This window comes from Oculina patagonica, chromosome 5, assembly GCF_052425735.1.
Source record: "Oculina patagonica isolate OP01 chromosome 5, crgOcupat, whole genome shotgun sequence".
NCBI classification, from domain to species: Eukaryota; Metazoa; Cnidaria; class Anthozoa; order Scleractinia; family Oculinidae; genus Oculina; species Oculina patagonica.
The window spans coordinates 6,773,292-6,796,801 of record NC_135762.1 but is presented as its reverse complement, the minus strand read 5'-3'; the positions used below and the strand labels follow the sequence as shown (position 1 = coordinate 6,796,801).

Sequence of the window (23,510 nt, the reverse complement as noted above, 5' to 3'; positions counted from 1 at the left end):
TCAGCGTATGAAGCAGTTGTTATTCCACAGGAAATAGTAGCATCAGTTAGATCATTTATAAATAAAACAAAGAGTATCAGTCCAAGTAAACTCCCTTGGGGTACGCCTGAGGGAACAGGAATCCAAGTAGCCATTAGGGACTGAAATTTTAGTGCGAACAGCTTTTTTTTTATTATCAAAGTTGAAAAGCTCTTAGTAACTTCTATGAATGTTTAAAAGAAGAAGTCTCAAAATATTTTAAAGACATAAATTTGAATGTGATAAGACACTTTATACTTGTAACCGAGCCTTTGCAGCCACCTTGTTCCCAGGGTGAGACCCTGGCCATGGGACCCTGGGTCCTGGGAAACACCCTTACATGCAGAAATCTTGAAAAAAGAAAAAAACGAGCTTCATTTCAGTTCTCGAGATTTAATTTTTTTGCAGCGCGTGACAGTAGCGTTACTGGCGTGACAGTGAAAAGCAGCAATTTGTAAAAGTGCATAGTTCCCAGTGCATGCTACTTTCTATCAGCCTGAAGTTACCTATCAAAACCCCCAAAACAATCAAAGTGCATATGGACAGTACACAGGTCGTGTTACGATTACTCCAACCGAGTAGCATGCACTGGGAACTATGCACTTTGATTTTTTACTCTATGTGTTGTTTCTTGACTGGTCTAAAGCATCTAAACCCTATTTAACCGATATTTTTAGTTTTAGTTATAAATTTAGGTAAGGGTAAATTAAAATTAAAAATATAGGTTAAATAAGGTTTAAATGCTTTAGAACAGTCAAGAAGCAACACATAGACAACATATGATGTAAAATGTCAACTTTACTAGCTGTTTATTGTATTTTCTTTCGATATGAATTTTTGCTATAAAGTTTCATACAAATCCTTATAATTTTGACGCCTCCATTCTGACCGAGTTGTCAAAGCGTGAGCCTGGGCTCCCAGTGTGCCATCGGCAAAACCATAAAAAAACAGTTAACCAGAGGTTTGGGGTCAGGAGAGAGTGAAGTACTGGAAAATTGCGAGCTCGCTCACAGAACTTTTTTTACTGTTGTTCGTGTATTCAAAATCGGCATACGTGATAGCAGACTAAGTTGACTAAAGCTTGAATTTGACGGGTGAAGGGCGGTTCCCGACCGATGGCAGTATCTATTCTTGATTAGATTGCATAGGTGAGCTATCTGAACTCTGTTTGCTTGATTAGATTGCATAGGTGAGCTATCTGAACTCTGTTTGCTTGGCGTGCATTATGCACACCATTTGTTATCGATAATATCCAAGTTTAAGTTAATTTGATTTCCTTTTTCCTTCGCGACTCGCCATCTTCCTTTTTCTGCTTTTGATAATATTTTAAATACACCTAATTGCAATAAGGTTGTCATAGAAAAAAGGAAAAAGGAAAAAGTCAAATAGGAATTAATTATATATAATTAAGCGCATGCAAGAAATTCATTCGTACAAATGGCCTCGAAATGCCTCGAAATACGAATAAATCGATTAATCTTGTTACAGCATAAAAAAGTGGACTAAAAGTGTGCAGGTAAAAACTCGTGAGTTTTCTGTAAATGCTATCAGTTATGAAACTATGTACAATAATTAATTCCTATTTACCGTTTTTCTTTTTCAAGCCATTAAAAATGAAACAGTGACGGTATCCGTTTTCCTATTTGTACGAGAAGCCAGAATTCTAAAAGAATTTCTACCCAATTGCTGATTAAGCTGATCTAAAATGTTTTGTTTGATAAGTTGCATAAAGACATGTAAGTGATTCTGGTAAGCGGTGTTGACTTGATAACACAATAATAACACATAACGCATATCTAATCCGTTGTAATCACCTTTACCCCCTGATAAGAAGTTTAAGTAAAAATAAATAAACGAGTAAAAATTGTGGGTGACGATTGTTTTTATTTTATCGTAATAATGTTTTATTAGTTTTTATTGTCGATTATTCAAATTGGTCAAGCTACATGTTTCGTGGAAGTGCTCGTTGTCAAGGTTACCACCGGCCGTATATTTCGCGCGCAATTTTGTTCTAAAAATAGCCATTCGGGACTGAACCTTTAGTTCGAACAGCCTTTTATATTATCAAAGTTAAAGCTTTTAGTAACTTCTATGAATGTTTAAAAAAATAAGTCTCAAAATATTTAGGAAAATAACGTGGTAAGACGTTGAGCCTTTGCAGAAACCTTGTTCCCAGGGTGAGACTCTGGCCATGAGAACGAAGATCTCACCCTGGGAAGCACCTTTGCATGCGAAAAATGTTGGCAAAAACGAGCTAAAACGCAATAACAAAGAAAAATAAGTTTTTTGGCCACCTTTTCGCGTTGTCCCCACATGCGAGTTCTCGGTAGCCAAAACGTCACCATGGTTACGACATCATTGCATGTGGCGGTTCTCTTTTTAGCAGGGGGTACATGTTTCTGCAATGTCTGCTGAGAGCTATGTTTTCTTTCTTTTAACCAGTTGTTTGGATATTTCAGCAGCTAATTAGGTTATAACTGTATTGATTGTTTTTAATTTCGTTTTCCTTGGTAACTTCACTGATTCTTTAATTGTATTTTAAATGCGAAAAAATTACTACCCGTGCAAAAGGTTGCCGGAACAAAAAAGAACTTGTCACGTCACCTCGTGTGCATATATAGTCGCACTGTAGTATTTACACAGCTGGTTGCTTCTTTATAATTTCTTTATCCCTTGAATTGAATTAGCATTTAACATTTTCACATAATTTCCCAGCTGAGCGGTAAATACGGCTGGTCTGGAAAAAACAACTTTTCTACAATCAAAAATATGTGCCTCATGTTAGCTAAAGACTCGAAAGCCATCGATAAAGGAGAAAAAAGCGCCTTCCCGCTCAAATTTCATAGACTCTTTATTTTGTCTTTCCTGACATCATTTGCGAGGAAGAGAAGATAAATAATTCTAAGTTTACGGCGATATTTGGATAACAGGCATCAATAATTCATTAGCTGTGTGGAGTCTGTCAGTATCATTTCGCTTGCCTGTCAGGAAAATGAAGTCTTGGGAAATGAAAGCTGTCGCACAAGCTACCCTTTATAGTCTGTTCTCTCAAAATATATACACACAGCTGCCAACCAAATTTCATTTCAGTTCTCGAGAATAACTATCCCTTTTGTTTAAGCTTTTGAAATATCGAATGATCTCGTTTTGTGAATCGCTCTGAAACGAATTTAAATAATTTGCCGGCAAGACTTCTCGTTTTCTACGCCAGAAAAAACAGATGGCGCGCCGATTAATGTAGTGGGGGTATTTTTCGCTGTTGTTTACCGACAAAATCACAAACGAAGGAGCAGAAATTTCGGAGTTTCTGGTTATTCTAATAGATTCTGCGACTGCTTTGGTCAATTTATATTTTCACACTCTCAGGGTAATGCATTGTTAGAAAGAACAAAAGTTTTGTTGTCGCTCAAAAATAGTGTATTTTTTACGTAATTTTGATGTTATCAGGCTTATAGCCAGTCGACATTCATTTCGTCGATTTATTGCCCTCTTTTACAGGCTCCAAGTAAAAATCGATTAAGACAAGTAAATGCCACAGGAAGAAATCTGGCGAAATTAGTCTGAAAGTGGGTTTTCAGCCATCCATCTAATTAGAGGCAAAAGTGCGCCTTCGGGCTCGAAGTTGAGCCTTCGGTGTTGACAGTTTGGTGGTCACACACACGAAAGATGGCGGTGAAGTTTCTCGTCTCGTTCTGTTCAGTTTGCGGCTTCATACTACTCGCCAGTAGTAGGGTTAGCGGAATAGACCTGACAAGCGATATGTAAGTGAATCAGATTTCTTTTGTGGTTCGTATTTTTGTATTCTTGCTTGTCTGTGGTTTTAGTACACCTCAACTGATCGCAACTTGCGGGATATAATTTTCAAAATTTTGACGCACTAGGGTACGACAGTGGGCACAACGCATCGGAGAAGAAACTTCTGAATATATGGAAGATGTAACCGGCTCAAAAGACTTAAAGCAGGTATCAGAGAGAGACTCGTGTTTCATATCGTTTTATGTTTTTCATGGTGATGAGCTATTAGTATTATTCAAAGTTTGTTCAACTTACAGGCGTATGAAAACTTAACGTTCACGACGGAAGAGGTGCTTTGGAGCGAAGTTCTCGACAAGATGAGAACAGAAATGCAAGTTTTCTTCAGCAGCAAGACATCTTCATTAAAGGTATGGAGGCTGAAATCTTGGTGTGGTCGCTACAGATTAGGCAAAATCCATTTGAAATTAAATCCAGCGTATAATGTTTACAATCCCGTAAATTGACAGCACTTTTCAGCTGAAGCTTTTATCAGGAAATCATACTTGGCGTCGGGGTCACTGATTGACAACACTGCTTGCGATTTTAATATTTTTGTGCTTTTTTTGTCAGTTTCCTTCCCTAAAACTTGCGTTAGTGATGCCTTTTTGATATAATTTTTATGAGCCATGTTGTACTCTTACTTTTTTTCAGAGACCGTCAGTTTAGCTTAATTTATATTCACGGCAGCTGGGAACGTCTTTCTGTTTACTACTTTACCTACTATACTGTATCCCCACGATTAATTTGCGGTCGATGTTTTTGTATCGTGCAATTTCGGTTTGAATTTACTTACATACATACTTTCCAAACTTAGAATGCTTTATTACAGTGGAAAATTAAGAAAAATCAGAGCAGTTTTCATAAGTTTGAAATTATTCATTCACAGCTTTTCAAGTTTGACAGTGAATTGAAGTGGAAGCGAAATGTGTTTTTTTGGCGTCGATATCCGCTCGCGATCGGCACGTTTAAATTTGTGTCAAAGTTTTTTTAATATTAAAATTAAACGAAGTGTGATCTTTAGCCTGCAGGCAAACATTTCAAAACTCTTTCCTGCACGGAGGTGGGATGAATAATTGAAAAATATTTTATTATTTAAATATGTTTGGTGATTGTGCAATGGAACATTTGTTGCGTATGCAAGTTTACAAATTAAGCTTACTCTTTTGCTAGTAAAGTATTTTAAGTTGAAAAATATCTACGGGGATATTTATTTCATCGCACTGTTATTTAAATTTACAGATATTTTAATTTCAGACAAATCTATTTGCAAAAAAAAAAAAAAAAAAAAAAAAACGAGATACATAATGAAATTTCATTTTAATCTGTGGTTCTTGGTTCTTTTCTATTTTGACAACATTGTTATTAAAACAATGAATTTTGTATGTCAAATAAAATTAGTGTTCTCTAGGTAAGTTGTCTTGGGGTGATGAAAATAATATGTTTGCATAAAAACTAAATTACAAATATGGAATATTTAAATTTTGTGTGAAATCATATTTACATAATTTTGTTGTATCGATCTGTAGGTATTAAATCATTTGCAGCGTTAATATAAAAATATTAGATTGCGAAAAGCATAAAAATCATCTTTTTTATTTTTCAATTATTTTACAAATGCCATAATTTTTCAAAAAAAATCATGAAAGTTGGGAAGAATGATTAATGTTTAGTTTTAAATTTAATAATTTCCATTTGTGTTGTTATTTAAAAATTGTTATCAGTAATACAGATGGCTTGCAACTGTTCACTTTTTATAGAAACAAAATGAATGGATGTGAGAAATTTGCATATTAAATTAAGATTCATTAAGCTGATGCAAGTATGTTTCCTTCCATCCCCAAGTGAGTAAATTAAGGGTAGAAAAAAAAAACAAACAAACAAAAAAACAAATAAAAATTGATACTACGATTTCCAGTTGAGTGAGACGCGAACAAAGTTTGGTGACGAAGTTTCAACATAACAACGGCATTGTTGTCAAGGGCAAACTTCTCTGTTTCCATTGGTAACTTGTTGTTACAGGTACTGACCGCCAAAGTTCTTTTATACAAGGAGGACCTCTCGGGAAACAGGGCAAGTTTTTGATTGGCTAATTTCAATCCAAGATGGCGTCAGTTTTAATTGAGCAATTTTTTGATTGGCTAATATTTTGAAATTTCGATCCAAAATGGTGTTAGCTTTTGTCAGCTTTACGAAGCGCTAAATATTCTTCATTTCAGTTCGCGAATTATTCATTTTGCACTTCATGAAAGATATATTATTTAAAGCTGAAGGAATTCTTAAAGCTGCTAGAAAATCCCTGGAGTTGGAAAACAATAAAATTTCAGTTGAACAGTAACTCTAACGAGGAAGGTAAAGTGACGCACGTTAAACATAACGACAACTCTCAACACAGATCTGTTACCGTCTATATATAAAACAGCTAGGGCATAATATATTTCGTTATTTGATTCTTTTATCGTTGTCTCTGTGTATATATTTTTTATTTGAAAGCGTAATAAAGTGTTGCTGACGATATTTGTAGTGTTTGTATTTATTAAAGCATCGAGAATGTCGAGCAAGACAGTTACAAAAACAAATTTGTTACCAATGGTAACAGAGAAGTTTGCCCTTGACAACAATGCCGTTGTTATGTTGAAACTTCGTCACCAAACTTTGTTCGCGTCTCACTCAACTGGAAATCGTAGTAGTTTAGTTAAAGCTGTTGTCAGGGCAGTAAGTGGGGTGGGGGTGGGGGTCCCAATCATGAGCCTATTGTAAGTTAAATCACAAATAACAGGGGTGGATCCAGGATATTAGCGACCTTCAGATTGGAGTACAAGTACAAGATTGAGTATGAGTACGACTTTTCAAACATAGTGTTTACATTTTTGGTTATCGCATTTCACACTAATCTCGTACTGATAGTCTTCTTTTTAACTGGTCAGCATCAGGGAGGAGTAGGGGCTCTGGGAACGTAACTGGATTGAAATAAGAAAATCCTGCTCCCCGTCGATCTTGTACTTGTACTCCAATCTGAAGGTCCCGATTTTCTTAGGAGCAGGTGCATCACTACTTAAGGTATGATGTAACTGATTATTTTTTGCAGAATACCAGTTGTATTAGAAAGCCACAGGTCATCTCAGGAGGGGGGGGGGTGCGTCCCCTGCACCTTTCCCCTTGATACGTTCCTGGATATATAGGCTGATTTCATGCCATGCATAACCCATAAAGAAAAAGAATGGTCCATGTAAATCATGCAAACACTTAAATTTTGAAGGGAAAAGACTTTGGGAGTAACGTATCATCGCAAATTGAAATTGTAATAAGCTTGGATTTTTTATTTATTTTATAGAAATTAGTAGAAAAGGCTGAGACTGCTTACTGCAAGTACAAGTACGATAAAAACTTGAAGGTATTTGACAGCAAATAATTTAATTTATGTGTTTTTCAATTCATATTATTTTACAATTATTGTTCTCGACATGGCTTTAATTTTAAATTTCAGCTTAGTGACATAGACTATCCAAATTCCAAGGATTTGGATGAGTATTTAAACAACACTGGCCTGGCCTTGGAATATAACTCTACCTTCAAAAATGCGATCAGCTTTAACAGGAGTGTTGTACACGTCCCTACAGATGTCTATGATGGAGGTTAGTTTCATTGTGTTGTTTCAGAAAATGTCCATACCCTTTACCTCCCCCGTGGGAGGTTTTTGGTTTGACACCTTCACCCATCCCTCTGGATCCTTAACAACACTCATGTTAGCCTTAATGTGGCTGACTCCTAAATGGTAACCTCTAATAAAATTGTACTTGGTAACACAATCTCTGTATGTATAACATGACTTGGACAGTTGAGTCTCTTGAGTACTAAGACTTCGTAGTCTTGGCCAACCAAAATATTCTTCCAGACAGGATACTACTTAGCCTCCCACGCAGTCGTTCTTAGGGGCGATCGTGCCCTCCCCACGAACACCTGCTTTAAAGTCCCTTAGAGTAAACCTTGTCCTTAACAATTGCATTTGCAAAATTCAAACAGCAAAATGCTGCAAAATTTGACTGATTCAATCGCGCGCAGGAAGAGAAAATGAAAAACAAAAACTTCTAACATTTGAATTTGGCTCATATTTGGTCAATCGGTAAAGATTTATCCCAAAAGGTTATTTTATCCCGAAAAAAAGGGAGTCACCAACCATTTTAGAGAGCAAACTGCAAGCGAAGTTAACACAAGGGCTATACTCACCCAATATGTGTTTGGAAAAATTTATCAATGTGCGTGCTCATGCATGACATGGTGTGACGTTGCGACATGAATTACCGGTACGTGCGCAGTAAGAATGTGCATAAACAATTAGTGTGAACATCCTTAAGTGCTAACATGCAGCATTGTGTACATTAAAAAAGATTCGATGTTTTGATCTTGGGTCTAATAACATACAATTTACATTTTTGCAGCTTCAGAGATTGTAAATGGAATCAGCTGGACTTCAGCTCTAGATACTGTGTTTGACAGCAATCGACATGATGACCCAAGCTTATCTTGGCAGTACTTTGGTTCAGATAAGGGATTTATGAGAACGTATCCAGGTATGAAGTTCAAATGTGTATAAATTTGTAGGTTTCTCAGGTGTATTACTGTCTCCAATTATTTTTGTGACGCCCCCTTCTTGGAGTCTTGATTTCTTTAGCAAGACTTAGAAGGTCTTGGACTTGCAGAAAATATATTCTTGCTGTCTTGCGAAGTCTTGAATTTACCATTTGCTTCCCCTTATAAAGAAACATGACTTAAAAAATGTTTTTTTACTTATTTATTGGTAAAAAAATTTATTGTGACATCTTTCTTACCTTTCTTGCCATACATGTACATGTCGATCTGTATGTCACACACTTAAAAGTATTTAACATATTTCTCTTCAGCCAAGTACTGGGACGATAACAACCCAAATCATGTGGATTTATATGATGCAAGGAGAAGACCATGGTAAGTTGTTGCAGAGTGAGCTAGTAGTACAGGTTCACACAGTCATTGTCAACATTAAAGATTATCAATTACGTGTAGGATCTTTTCTAAAGTTAGGTCATGGAAAAATCGTGGAATTTCTGATTTTTGCCCAAACTTTCTAGGTTAATGATTGGAAAATACACTTCCATCTTAAGAGGGCGTCTTTCTTAGAAGCACCCACTCAATCTCGCTTAAAAAATAATTTTGCCTGAAACTCTGTCAGCTGAAAGACATTACCAAGGCAAGAACTAAAACAGATATGGTTTGATTTGAAATGATATTCTGGCCGCGTAAGGAGCCTTAAAATATTTTCCCTTGTCGGCGCCGGTCACAACGTCTCGAAAATTGAAAAATATGCACTTTACGTAACACTGTAAAATATTTATTTCGCATCATCCAGCCGCAAATTTTATATCAACTTGCTCATAAACCTTTCTAGTTTAATTTACAAGACAGTCACAATTTGCCTCTCAATTCTCTTGAAAAGGCAAAATCGAGCGTATTATGACCACTACTAATCGCCTTTGAGCAAAGGCTGTAAATTGGCTTCGATTTAGAGGCTATTTTTTAAATTTTGGGACCAACCTAATACTTCTAGCCTATTCAGCCAACAAGAGTAGTCGTTTATCTACAAATATGTGCAAAATCCCATGTACGTTTTCAATATTTCAAAAATTATGACCGTTTTTATCAGCACATGTACCAGCATTTTCGATTTTTCGCCTATATTAAAATCGACTTCTCTCGAGCAGATTTTGACACACATACAGCCTACCTGCTTCTCATCTCGGCTTATGTCCAACGTTAGACGGTTAACAATCCCCAGATTGCTATAAAATCTCATAATAACTCCAGCAAATTGGTAGGTATTGCCTTCAAAACTTGAGCACCACGGCATCTATCGAGTCCCTTGTTAGCGAGTGAAAGCCCGAATCCAAGGCTACATTTCGCACTAAATACACCATTAAACACCGTTTCAGAGCCGTATTTCTTCGAGAATCAGACAAAAGACCCTCCGAGACTGGTATTTAGAGAACATAGCCGTGATTTGAGGTCTTAAATTCCGAAGAAACAACACCATTTACAGTGTACATCTCGACAATCGATACTGTGTGATGCTGTTTCCGCAGAGGTCCGCATAAATGGGGAGACCGCTGCTCGCCTGTGCCAACAACCACGGCTAAATGTTACCATATTTTTTTAAATCAAAATTTGGAAAGCAATTTCGAGTTTTAAAGAAATCAATCCTATAAATAAATAAACAAACACAAAGCCTCGTGCCAAATGGCCCATACTGTCACAGCTTATCCCGGTCTCGATAGCATTAAGCGGCTAGGAATATTTCTACTCCCTCCTGGATGGAATTCTAGTCCATCGCAGTTCCCCACCCCCCGGCCCTCCCAGCATTATTTTGCCGGTACCTATTTATACAGCTGGGTGGGTAGAGGCGCTATGAGAGTAAAGTGTCTTACTCAAGAATAGTACAACACAGTAACCCTGGCCAGGGATCGAACCCGGACAGTTCGATCTGGAGTCCGGCCGGCGCGCTAACAAATAGGCCACCGCGCCTCCCATATGAATGAATGAATAAATAAATAAATAAATAAATAAATAAAAATTGCCTCATCCTGCCATTTTTAATTCTCTGGACAGTTTAGCGTCGAGGTTTTGCGGAAAGTGTTTATTTGAATGTTTCCTTTTTCGTGATGGTGTTCTGATTTGTAGCAGAATTTAATGCCAGATCCGTGTCTGTGCTCTCCAAATTTGCGTGAAACATTTTTACGGATAACTAGAGTACGGAATAATGTACAGATCTGAGACTTGAACAAGTAACGGTAGTTTATATAGTAGTCTTCTACAATCTGTAATATTCTTGATTTTTTTTACTCAATAGTTTTGGTTTTATTTTTCGCGGCATGACAGTGAAAACCACCTATAGGATGTGATGGTACAGGTATTCTTAGCCTGCCTGCCTACCTTAACATTATGTTTTGATGAGAGGGATGAGAGGACTTAACGTAATGAAAGCACAGCTGCGTTTAGGCATGAAGCCAAGACTACTCAACGACTGTCTGTTACTCTTATGGGATGTTTAACATTGTTTTAGTCAGAAACACATTCATATTCACGGATCATGTCCGTCAGCTTGTCTATCAGAATTTTCTTTTTTTCTTTTGATTTTACAGGAATCCCAAAGTGGCTACAGGTGGCTTTCAGCATGACCACATTGAATTTTTGAAGCGTGTTGCTGTAGTAACACTCACAGAAGTCATACGTGTCGTAGCAGATGGGATGGGAGACGTTGATTTCTCTGTTAACCTGGTCTACCAGGTTAACGGGTATTTTCCTGGAGGCATTGGACATCTTTCTCGTCATCCGGCGACATTTTGGGAAGGGTGCGCCTTTCGCCCAGTTCTTTCTCCTAGTGTAAACCGTGCCGTAAGGTGTTCTTTAACCTTCGGCGAAAATCTAACGTTGCTCCTCGGTTTGCTTAGGGCCCATCCTCAGATCTGCACGTTATTCCGTACTCTAGTTATCCGTCAAAAATTGTCCAGAGTATTAAAAATGTCAGGATAAGGCAATTTTTTTTAAGAAAACGTGGCAGCTTTCTGGCGGCCGTCTAAAGTCTTGTGTGGCGTGAAACTCCGAAATTCAAAATGCTATATCTTACAGACGGCGAATGATATTTATTTATTTATTTATTTATTTATTCATATGGGAGGCGCGGTGGCCTATTTGTTAGCGCGCCGGCCGGACTCCAGATCGAACTGTCCGGGTTCGATCCCTGGCCAGGGTTACTGTGTTGTACTATTCTTGAGTAAGACACTTTACTCTCATAGCGCCTCTACCCACCCACCTGTATAAATAGATACCGGCAAAATAATGCTGGGAGGGCCGGGGGGTGGGGAACTGCGATGGACTAGAATTCCATCCAGGAGGGAGTAGAAATATTCCTAGCCGCTTAATGCTATCGAAACCGGGATAAGCTGTGACAGTATGGGCCATTTGGCACGAGGCTTCGTGTTTGTTTATTTATTTATAGGATTGATTTCTTTAAAACTCGAAATTGCTTTCCAAATTTTGATTTAAAAAAAATATGGTAACATTTAGACGTGGTTGTTGGCACAGGCGAGCAGCGGTCTCCCCATTTATGCGGACCTCTGCGGAAACAGCATCACACAGTATCGATTGTCGAGATGTACACTGTAAATGGTGATGTTTCTTCGGAATTTAAGACCTCAAATCACGGCTATGCTCTCTAAATACCAGTCTCGGAGGGTCTTTTGTCTGATTCTCGAAGAAATACGGCTCTGAAACGGTGTTTAATGGGGTATTTAGTGCGAAATATAGCCTTGGATTCGGGCTTTCGCTCGCTAACAAGGGACTCGATAGATGCCGTGGTGCTCAAGTTTTGAAGGCAATACCTACCAATTTGCTGGAGTTATTATGAGATTTAGCAATCTGGGGATTGTTAACCGTCTAACGTTGGACATAAGCCGAGATGAGAAGCAGGTAGGCTGTATGTGTGTCAAAATCTGCTCGAGAGAAGTCGATTTTAATATAGGCGAAAAATCGAAAATGCTGGTACATGTGCTGATAAAAACGGTCATAATTTTTGAAATATTGAAAACGTACATGGGATTTTGCACATATTTGTAGATAAACGACTACTCTTGTCGGCTGGATAGGCTAGAAGTATTAGGTTGGTCCCAAAATTTAAAAAATAGCCTCTAAATCGAAGCCAATTTACAGCCTTTGCTCAAAGGCGATTAGTAGTGGTCATAATACGCTCGATTTTGCCTTTTCAGGATAATCGAGAGCCAAATTGTGACTGTCTTGTAAAACTAGAAAGGTTTATGAGCAAGTTGATATAAAATTTGCGACTAGATGATGCGAAATAAATATTTTACAGTGTTACGTAAAGTGCATATTTTTCAATTTTCGAGACGTTGTGACCGGCGCCGACAAGGGAAAATATTTTATGGCTCCTAACGCGGCCAGAATATCATTTCAAATCAAACCATATCTGTTTTAGTTCTTGCCTTGGTAATGTCTTTCAGTTGACAGAGTTTCAGGCAAAATTATTTTTTAAGCGAAATTGAGTGGGTGCTTTTAAGAAAGACGCCCTCTTAAAGCTAAGCTCTACTTCCACAACAAACCAACACTTTCTCCTAGAAAATTGCACTTTAATTTCAAAAATGTTACTCCACCTGAAACTGTTCTTTCACCTTGAAAACTTTAATACATTTCCACCTGAAAACTACACTTTGTCCTCAAATACTGCCTAAAGAATGCACTCTTATCTGCCACCACTAAACTGTACACACGTCACCAGTCAGAAATGTTCATGTTGACATCTTATTCAAACCCGCACACTCCAGGTGCTGCCTTAAAACTGCTCTACATAACAAGAAGGTCCTGAAAGAGGGGAGAAAAATCCCATTTCCATGCCAAAGTTTGGCCAAGGCCCTTTTCCTAGCCTCTAATTATTGAAAATAGGCAAATCGCAGTCTCCATTTTACCCCTTCAGGCTACTCTATAGTTCACCGCGGTCAAACGTCTCAGGCAGGTTTTCTTTCCATTTCGCCGTTTTTTGTTCAAATTGAAGTGTTATTACGAGCAAGGATAGATGAAAATAGTTGCCGAGTAAAGGAAAGTCCCATTCCCTCAGGTAAACCAGTGTTTAAATTACTTTTTAAATGTTTCGCATCCGAACCAAAGGTGCTTTGACAAATGGCGCCGACAAGTCCGTATATCGCTATTTTCAAACACGTAGAACTTTTTTAGTAAAGCTCCAAAAAACTTAGTAAACCTTTAGGATAGCGGTTATGTATCGAACTTTGAACTGTGAAAATTAAAACCAATTATTTTTGCAGTACTTTTCTTATTTTTTGCATATTTCTGTCGTTTGACCGCGGTGGAACTCTATAGCTAGATAACAAAACTAAGTTCCAAGAGGGGCTTGGTTCCTAGATTTAGTAAATTCTTTCTGCCTTTCAGGTACATTCAAGGTGCAACATCTCCTAAGAATATTATCATTCTTATTGATGCAAGTGGAAGCATGCATGGAGTGCCTATGAGAATTGCAAAACTATCAGCTCAGAATCTAATTGACACCTTTGGAGATAATGACTTCTTCAATGTAGTTTATGTAAGTATGTTACTCTCATGTTGGCCCAATTGTAGATTTGCAGGGACAGATCTAGGGGGAGGGTGCAGGGGGTGCACACCCTTGCCCCTGACATGAACTGTGACTTTCTAATACAACTCGTTTTCTGTAAAAAAAGTCAGTTAATATGCAATTCCTTAGTAGTGTACCCCCTCCTAAGAAAAATCCTGGATCCACCCCTGAGTTTGCAATAAGGCAAGGTCTTGAAAAAACTTGTCCAGCTTGCTCTTTAGACATTAGGAGCTCTCAGATTCCCAGGGTAGTACGTATGCTTGTGTAAATAGTTAAGTTATTTTTTATTCAGTCAGCAGACAACTTGCCTCAGGGCCCTTGCCCACTGAGCATAAAAAGTGACTTGCCTGGGAATAAATTTATCTACTTGTCCCTGATGACCGACACCACATATTTCGAGCCCTAAAAAGGACTGAATGCCATCCCAAAGTAGCCAGGCTTAATTGAGTTTACAGCTGCTCATTCAGCTTTCCAGTTGCTCTACCATCCAATAATTTATACTTATTATAGTTATCATATTTACGCATTATGAATTGCCAGGCTGACTGTGATAATTTTGCTTTTTGGTACTTTTGTCTAGTTCAACAACAAGGCCTATGTACTGTGTTGTGAGGATACTGGTCCTACATTGCTTCAAGCCACCAAGAAGAACAAAATAGTAAGTTTTTGTTTATTCTAGTTGTGATAGATAATATTAAATAGATTTATTTTATTATCATTGACCTATTTTTGTGAGAAAGGTCCTCATATCACTTTCCAATTTGAAAACATGCAATAATACCACCAACTCATATGTGACTTAGTATTTTGTAGAACATTATGAACATTTTTTCCTGATATATACATGGTATGCACACAACGTATTTACTTATCTGATAATTTATAGCTGACACTGCCTGGAAAGCCTCACAGTAATCTATACTTTTGGGGTTCACATAACAAAAGTTTGAGATTTGTAGTTCTTTGTGTTTAAATATTCACTTACATAAGTTTTGTACTAACTAAATTTTTTATTAATTTTTTAGTATGTCAAAAGTAGATTGCAAGATATACAAGATGGGGAAGTTGCTGTGTGGAAAGAAGGGATGAATAAAGCCTTTGAGCTTTTAAGAAAGGTGAACAAAGTTAATATATTTTCATTTTAGTGGTTGCAGCGTAATTAAAGGAGCTATGTCATGATGTGGAATATTGAAAAAGTTAGCCCAGATTTTTCAAGGTTGTAGGTTGTTATTTATAATCTGTTAGCACTTTTCACCTTTAGTTAGTTTACTTTTATTTCCCTCAATTCGAAAGTAACTTTGTACTTCACAATTTGTTCTCAAAATACCCTCACAATATTGCCCCTTTAAGTGTTCTGTAACATTGATCATTACTTGGCCAAATAACAAATCTTTAGAGCCTGGAGTAAAACCTAATATAATGGTAGATCTAGGGGAGGGGCCTGAGGGGTTGATTGTCCCCTCTCCCTTGCACCTAAAGGGCCAAGACATTTTGCCCTCTCCTCCCCCTCGTCTTATAATTTGGCACAACAGATGGCCTACTTTCATTCCTCTTTACCCCCTTTCCAGGGGCCCTTCTCACTTTCTGTAAGGAACCCGAGTATGACAAATATGCCCATGCTGAACTAGCCATTTATGTTATTGTACCATGTATGCTACCTATAATAAGCTTTCTGGTTCTGAAGGTAAATAAATATTAACAGTGGAATTGAACTGTTGACATTTCAGGCCAATAACTGTGCACTGTGCCAGCAGGCCATAATGGTTCTTAGTGATGGCACAACTTCAAGTCTTCGAGAACTTTTTGCAGAAAATAACCCAGACAAAAAGGTGAAGTATGACATAAAGGATTATCAGGTTCACATCAGGGCATTCTCAACTTTATCCTGGTAACATATGATTGTGTCAAATTAGGCAAAACTAGATTAGGCAGGACAAGGTTTTTTGGTTTGAATTTCCCACCCCTCCGGAAATTGCAGTTAAGCCCCATACTTTCCTTTAAAAACGTTGGCTTTTGAGACCCTCAGCCCCTCGGAATTTTCAATAACCTTGTGTGCGGTGGATATGGATAATTTATGGAACTGTGAAGTGGGCTACAAGATCAGGCATAAGCCTCCTAAAAGACAAATCAGTGAATTATTCTCCATATCATAAGGAATGTGAGAACTGACATTAAAATTAATTATTTCATTCACTATAGAGTTCCTTGTTTCTTGCAGGTCCGAGTTTTCACTTTTGCTGTGGGTCCCCCTGCTGAAAGTACCGAAGCTCTGCGGGAGATGGCTTGTAACAACAGAGGTGAGCATGATATGTATTATACAGCCTTCCCACCTAATACATTTATGGCTGCTGGAAAGGAATCACTTGTTGGTATGATAGAGGTTGAACTAGAAGATGACAGAGCAACTGCCTTGTCACACCGCTGGCAACTAACGACCCCTTGCATGGTTGACAAGCTTACGTTACCTCTTGCCAAATTATCAGGATTTCCTAGTTAGATTTAGATGTTGCCTGACAACAATTTTTGTCTTTTCAAACCCTTACTCCGTTGACTGCACAAATTAAAAGCAGTCTGACCTACAAGTCATCTTCAATCATTTTGGTGCAGATCACTGTGTTGATATTTTCAGGTACCGGTATATGTAAATCTAGTGTCTGAAGTTTTCTTGGATAATGTCAGTTTTTTTAATTGCTTTTTTCGACGTTTTTGCTTGTTTACAAGCTAAAAACGTAGAATAGGGGTTATGTAGACAAAATTTGGAACCACATATTTGTAAACTCTCAAGGGACTTTTTTAATTTCTCAAGGGACTGTTTTAATTTCTCAAGGGATTACTTTCCGCTGTGGGTGATCACTGAAAAAAACGTGACTTGTCACATTTACAAACGTTATATAACAATTTTAAAAGTGACATGTCAGCTTTCTTATCTCAACGCACGTGTGTCTGAAAGGCGATCTATAAAAAGCGTTGCACAAACAATGGATTGCGTAAATAAAACACGAATAAATACTGAATCACTAGCACTTACATCGTTTAAAAACTACAAACGTCAAAAATAAACCATACCAAAAAACTCGCTCTTTGCAATTTGCAATTTGCAAGTCGCCTGCGAACAGATCAAGTGAAGCGGGTGAACTTTAGATGTCATCAAAACGAAACGCCGTGCTGTTGCCGGTCTTTGTCGAGTATTCTGAATCCACTAAAACTCTTCTGAAGTGGTTCCTTTTAGCAGAGAAGTCGTGGTATTAAAAGCTTTGAATTTTGAACAAAAATATTCTCGTTGATCGAACAAACTATCCCACGTTTACGAGAGATCCAGGAGATCTGGTAACAAACTCGTTCCCAATCTTTCACAACGCCTTGAATGCGGGGGGCTACTAAGCTTCGTGTTGACAAGATAGCGGACGCAGAAAACGGAAAGAGGACACGGTAAACAAGTTCTCAAAACAAGCCTTTATTTCAATTATTTTGTGGCATCGATATTCAAGGTAGTCAGGAGTTAATTCAACTTTTTTACTCAGAATATATGATTCTAAATCGAACGAGGGCGTAACAGAACTGTTCAATGCCCTTTTAACCGAGTGTTCGCCAGCCAAAATTCAGCCGGCGATGACCTCTTTCCCAGCCAGCGAATTTCGCCGGCAGCCGGCGCTTAGCGACAACCCTGCTGTTTATTTGTGTAATGTTAAGGAATATGTGTATAAATACCCGGCGCGGACGAGCCATTTTTGACAAAATTATATGGCTGCATTTCCTCCGCGAAGATAGGAAATTGTTAAACTAAACTACAAAGAAACTGTAATGATAAGTTCGAAGAACAATGCACAGGATAAACCTTCGACTCATACTTCATGCAAAAACGTCGATATCTCGAAGAGACTTTGATTCTTGCTCTGTGTGGCTTCAAATGTATCTTAAGTACACACTGGGCTGGTTTTGATGCCAACTAAAGTTGTAAAAGGTTTGCACAGCAGGTTTTTTGAAGGTCCAAATGGAAAGCCATGTAAACTGGCAGTTTGGTATAATACAGTAAAAATCTAGTATGAGTTTAGCAATGGAGCGATTAAAGTATGACTAAGTTGTTTGACTGTTAACAAGAGTTATCTTTGAACACTCAGGCTACTTTTCACGCATTCAAAGTGTTGGAGCTGTCCGTGAAGTTAGTGAGGTAGGTATCCTGATATCGAGATAAAGAAAAAAATTGTGATCCTGGAGAATCCTAATTCTCTCACCCCTCTCAAATACTCCTCCCCCCAAGGCAGCAAAACCCAGTTAATGATTGAGTTGGTTGGGTTTGACAAAAAATGTTTGGCATTTGGTCTGTTAATCTGATTTTGAGAAACTAAGATTTTTGTCATCTATCCTTTCTACCCGTACCATGTTCAACCTAATTAAAGAATTTAATTCATTTCGAGAATATTTATATCATGTAGTTCAAAAGCATTAACATGTGCTATCTTGTACTGTACAGTGAAGTATATGTGTACAGTCAACTCTCGTTATAGCGGACACGCTCGGGGCGTCGTTTAGTGTCCGTTATAGCGAGAGTCCGTAATAGCGGGAGTTATTTCCAGTCAAACCTCTTTCGCCGGGGATCTGGATTTTGTCCGTAATAGCGAATGTCCACAATAGCGGGGTGTCCGCAAGGCGAGAGTTGACTGTACTTAACGTTTCTCTAAGATGTAGTCTTGGTCACTGTTTCTTATTGGCTTTACTTTAATAATTAGCTTCTCTTTCTTAGAATTACATTCGTGTGTTGACCCGCCCAATGGCAATGGCCCCTAAAGAAAATGCAACGGACCACACAGTGTGGACAAGTGTTTATTTAGATGCCTTGGTAAGCAGTACCTTACTGTCTAGGCCTTTACGACCAACCTATAAATTAAGTTATCATTTTTGTAACCCTCTCAGTCCTTTCGAAATCCACAAGCCACTATCAGGAAAAAGTAGCTTCTTTCAACAAAGCACTTTCTGCTTTTCAAATGCCCTGATGATCAGTTTATACTGAAGAAGATTTTGTGCTGTGTCAACGGACCAAACTATTGTTAGCTATAGCTTTAGGTGTTAGCTAAAGAGAACAACAGCTGGAAAAGTAGCACATTCTGTGCATAATTATCCTTAAATATTAATTTGGAATAATCGTTTTATAACTCTGGTATTCAACAGACTATTTCAGGATATCTCATAGTGATGTAACTACGACTTATGGAATTAGTTCACTTAAATGAATGTATAGTTAAGTTGATAACAGTCTGTTTTTCCTAACAGTGCATATCACTTGAGATAAACTTCCATTGTCCTAGGATTTCCTGCAGCAGCGGTAATTTTGGTCTTGTTTTGCAGGGACTTGGTATGATGGTTACTGGGACTCTGCCAGTGTTCCACCGCATTAAGGACTCCTCTGATTGCTCTGTAAGTACCTTGTAGGCTTGGATAAAAGCTGCCATGTACCAATCTACCAGTTTATTTATCATCGTCAGGAAATGAAGCTTCCTCACGCTTTTGTGTAGACTATCAAAAGTTGAACAATATTACCGTGAAAGATGGCTACCTGTTAAACAGCTGCCAAACTCTTTACAATCCTAAATTTAAGTTAGTATTCATAATGGCATCCACTGACTGCGAGATGAAAGCATTGATCTTTTTAAATCCTTTTGCCCTGGTAATGCACCAGCAACCTTCCAGAGGTAAAACAAATTTATCCTCGTTGATTTGTCATGGACAACCCACCTTGTGCACGAGCTACAAAAGATATGATGTAGTATAGTCATGTACTGTTGTAAAGTGACTTTGTCATCGTGTCTTTTTGTTGTGAATCAGTCAAAAGATGGAATGCAAGATGAAGAGAAATACAAAGATCATTTTCTTGGAGTCATGGGTACAGATGTACCTCTGGATTACCTCAAAGAATTCATGTTACAACCACTGGTGAGTAAAGTGTGCCTTGAGATATCTGTTACCAAATGGCTTTATAATGTCAATAACGCCCACAGGAAATTTAAAAATATTGTGAAACTTGTTTGGAAACATTGTTTCGTGTTTGTGTGTTACGAGGTCATAAGGAAAGTCATAGATAACTCCAATGCTTTGGTCTTCCTTGTACGATTTTTCTTTTGTTGCATGGTACTCTTTTAACTTGTTAAAATACCTTTTAGCCTCTACGTGCTTTCAGTTATTTTCTCTATCTGATCTCTGAGAATTGAGTAATACGTCGAGAAAATAATCTATTATAATTTTGATTATCGCCTTCAGGTAGGACCTGGTGGATATATGTTTGCAGTTAACAACAATGGAATGATAATATTTCATCCAAGGTTAAAAACTGTGGTAAGTATTCCAATCGAAGACAGTCCTACCATGAACATGCATTTACCCCATATCATTTGTTTTTCACTAAAACAATTAGGCTACAACACTTCCTGCTATCCATCTTTCACAACTCACACAGTAGCGCGATCTTGTGGACATTTCAACTGTTTCATTTCAACTGCATTAAAAAAAAACCTGCGAGATTTCTGTTTGAAAACGTTCTGATTGGTGTTCTTGAAATGCAATCTCATTATGTTACATGCCGACTGGTATTGTATTGTTGTTATAGGTTTTCAATGTCGGTGTATTTTGTATTACTTTGCAGTATGGCTACTTGCTGGACCCTCCAGGTGTTGATCTACAAGATGTGGAGACATCAGAAGACGACTCTAACGTTATAAAGGTACAGCATCAGTAAAATGAGTATTTAAATAGGTGAAGAGAAAAAATCCACACCCAACACATCACATAACTATTGATCTTGAAGGCGACTAACGTTTAATGAAGTAAACGAGAATTAGGAAGGATACGCACCATTTCAGTACTCAAGTGGATTTAGCTTGTTTCACGCTCATAGTGAATGACAGAACAACCAAAAATGTGTGAATAAGAAACAATAAAAATAAACCGACTATCACCTTCCTTCTCTGCCGAATTTTCTCGTTCAAGCATTTACTTCACACGTTCTATTACAATATGGAAATCATTCTCAGAACGAGACCACTTGGAAACAAAAAGCATGAAAGTTCGAACTCAGATATTGAGTTAAGGTACTTTGGTCTTTGCAGCTTAGAAAAGCCATGATCGACACAGCTCCAATAACTGCTCAGCCGCCTAAAAGCAGTAACCCAAGCAGCCAGGCATTTGAAGTCTATGATTTGTCTTTTGATGAGGTTTGTCATATCACACCTGAGTAAATAACTTTTTGGTATTTCATTTTCAGTAATCCTTAGTAATTTGAACTAAAAGGTGCAATTTCTTAAGAAAACAACTCGCCAATTACAATTGACAGCTTCTTAGTTTCGGAATATTGTTAGTAGTAGTCTGTTGATGTCATTAGGTTTTGTGTCGACTTCAGAAAACTTATTATATTTGCTTTCAGCTGCGGGTGGCTAAACGCGTCTTGAACTACTACTTTGGTGGCCTGGAAGGAACATCGTTTAGGTAAATTAAGTATCTTTATGATGAAAATTGATGTTACAATTTATACTACTGTGACTTGGAATGAACCAACTCATATGAGTGGAAGTGGTGTCCATCAAATCACTCCATATAATGAGTGAAGAATGCCTGGTATCTGTGAACGTTGGTCTTAGGGACTCTAAAAAACAAACGTTTTTAGACTGAGGAATTGTGACCTCAACAAGATAGTCTTGTTGGGCTGGAAGTAATGTTTTTAATCAACAAAACTTTTTTTGCGGAGTAACGTGACATTACAACTGTGGGAAGACAGACACAAAGTCCAAAAAAGCCAATTAATGTAGAACAACGCAGGGACCTCAATGTCTGAACAGAACTAGCAGAACTCAAAATGAGTCTTGCTGGTACGATGTGTGACTGTTATTCCCATCTCTGTCTTAGTGAATCCACACCCTTGTAATATTTCTGTTCTCTTCCTTAGTCTTGCGATAGCAACTCCTCAACTGGGATACAAGTACAAGTTGACGGGATACACAGATGCTGAGGTGATTGGTAAGTCAACTGTTTAGTTGTACTTGACTGCATGCCCTTATCCAAACACTCCTTTAAAAGGTTTGGACTTCGAATGGTTTTAATTCCAAAACGCCTACATCAACTACATCCATACATTACAGTGTCTGTGACATTAAAGTGACAGTTATTTTTTTAGCTTTAAATCCCGTTCAACTATTCAATTATAAAACTGCTCAATTATTTCCAAGTTCCGTGGGCAGAGTTTCATGCACAATATAATTAATACGTCACTAGCACTATTTTTTACGACAAAGTAACAGAAGGGAAAGCAGTGACTTGGCCATAGACCCAGTCTTATTTGACACTTCTTGTCCCGGGTTTTTGTAGTTGAAAATGATAATAAATAACAAAACTGCGCTCTGTACTGGCCATGTGGTGGGGCTTATTCATTCACAAGATTTTTATTTCATGCCTGTTTCCTTTCTAGATGAGCTTCACAAACAATTGTCGAAGGAGAACAAGAAGAACATTAGAATTGAGAGATGGTAAGTAGCTCTGGGTTATTTATTTAGTTCAGAAAAGTTCAAACGGATGCATCCAAGATGAACTTGGTAAATATTACAGTAAAGTATAAAAAAGTAAAATGCAGCGTTGTGAGGTGGTGGGCCTGCTGAAGTCCTACAACGTATTGATGTTTTTGTACCTAGTGTAATTTAGACAATCAGTTGGTTCTATATACTGGTTACGTTATTGTGATAATAAATATAGTTAACATTTCTCTTTGTAGGCCATATTGCAGGAATGTTGTATTTGCGGACACAAGCCCGCTGGAACAACTTATCAATGAAACCAGGATTGGAGACACGAAACTTTGTAAGCAAACACACTGAAATGTTTACCACTTCCACTCTTGTGAGAGACAAAGTTCAAAATTGAAAAAAAAAAATCAACATCAAAGAGTACCACGTGAGAGTACTGCTCAATAGCTTTTATTTGAATGGTCACACATTAGGGTTTTAGCCCAGACTCAAAGCTAGATACACCTTGTACAACGTAATATACAGCTTTCATTTAAATGGTCACACACAATTTTTTAACTTTTAAAAAAGTTAAAAACACATTACACTGACTTCATGTTGGCTCTTGGAGATTTTTCTCCGTTTGTTGTTTAAATTTTCCCTAATTTTTTACTTTAAGTGAAATCTGAAAAGGCTACAGCTGGAATACGTTTGTCAACTGTTGTCTTGTATTTGACTGTAGGTAACAATGCAGATTTACTAAGTGGTCTCCTGGTAGACGTGAACGTGACATCTGATTTGCCGACTGTTTGGAACAGTAAATCACTGTAAGTTGATAATGTGTAAGTCGCGTCAAAGGCAGAAGACAGAAAATGGTTTCACGATCAGTCTTACTACGCATCTAAATGAACACGATGGGGTAAATTGGGCCACAGATAATAATAAATAAGGATGAAATAATGACCTGTCCCTTATACTCCTCCCGCTATCTGTCTCCGTGTTCAGAAAGCTTGGTACCCAGGTTCAGAAGTAACCGTCTTTTAACAGATAGA

The 23,510-nt window shown here is 37.8% G+C and overlaps 1 protein-coding gene across 3 annotated transcripts in view; it reads left to right on the top strand.

Moving 5' to 3' along the window:
- Positions 1-3,038: 3,038 nt before the first annotated feature.
- The window catches only part of LOC144655204 (voltage-dependent calcium channel subunit alpha-2/delta-1-like), a 33,451-nt gene continuing 12,979 nt past the window's right edge, over positions 3,039-23,510 (top strand). The window contains exons 1-25 of one of the 3 annotated variants that reach the window (XM_078515423.1): positions 3,058-3,385; positions 3,517-3,779; positions 3,900-3,981; positions 4,071-4,181; positions 7,145-7,204; positions 7,298-7,445; positions 8,250-8,381; positions 8,712-8,775; positions 13,798-13,948; positions 14,559-14,636; positions 15,004-15,093; positions 15,706-15,807; positions 16,197-16,275; positions 18,097-18,146; positions 18,720-18,815; positions 19,322-19,390; positions 19,799-19,906; positions 20,231-20,305; positions 20,613-20,690; positions 21,076-21,180; positions 21,390-21,451; positions 21,909-21,979; positions 22,428-22,485; positions 22,728-22,813; positions 23,201-23,285. In XM_078515423.1, the coding sequence (XP_078371549.1) occupies positions 3,685-3,779; positions 3,900-3,981; positions 4,071-4,181; positions 7,145-7,204; positions 7,298-7,445; positions 8,250-8,381; positions 8,712-8,775; positions 13,798-13,948; positions 14,559-14,636; positions 15,004-15,093; positions 15,706-15,807; positions 16,197-16,275; positions 18,097-18,146; positions 18,720-18,815; positions 19,322-19,390; positions 19,799-19,906; positions 20,231-20,305; positions 20,613-20,690; positions 21,076-21,180; positions 21,390-21,451; positions 21,909-21,979; positions 22,428-22,485; positions 22,728-22,813; positions 23,201-23,285 (2,135 nt within the window). In that variant the 5' untranslated portion in view covers positions 3,058-3,385; positions 3,517-3,684. Of the gene's footprint in view, positions 3,780-3,899; positions 3,982-4,070; positions 4,182-7,144; positions 7,205-7,297; positions 7,446-8,249; positions 8,382-8,711; positions 8,776-13,797; positions 13,949-14,558; positions 14,637-15,003; positions 15,094-15,705; positions 15,808-16,196; positions 16,276-18,096; positions 18,147-18,719; positions 18,816-19,321; positions 19,391-19,798; positions 19,907-20,230; positions 20,306-20,612; positions 20,691-21,075; positions 21,181-21,389; positions 21,452-21,908; positions 21,980-22,427; positions 22,486-22,727; positions 22,814-23,200; positions 23,286-23,510 lie in introns of all 3 variants that reach the window. The other 2 variants (XM_078515424.1, XM_078515422.1) reach the window with 2 other exon arrangements.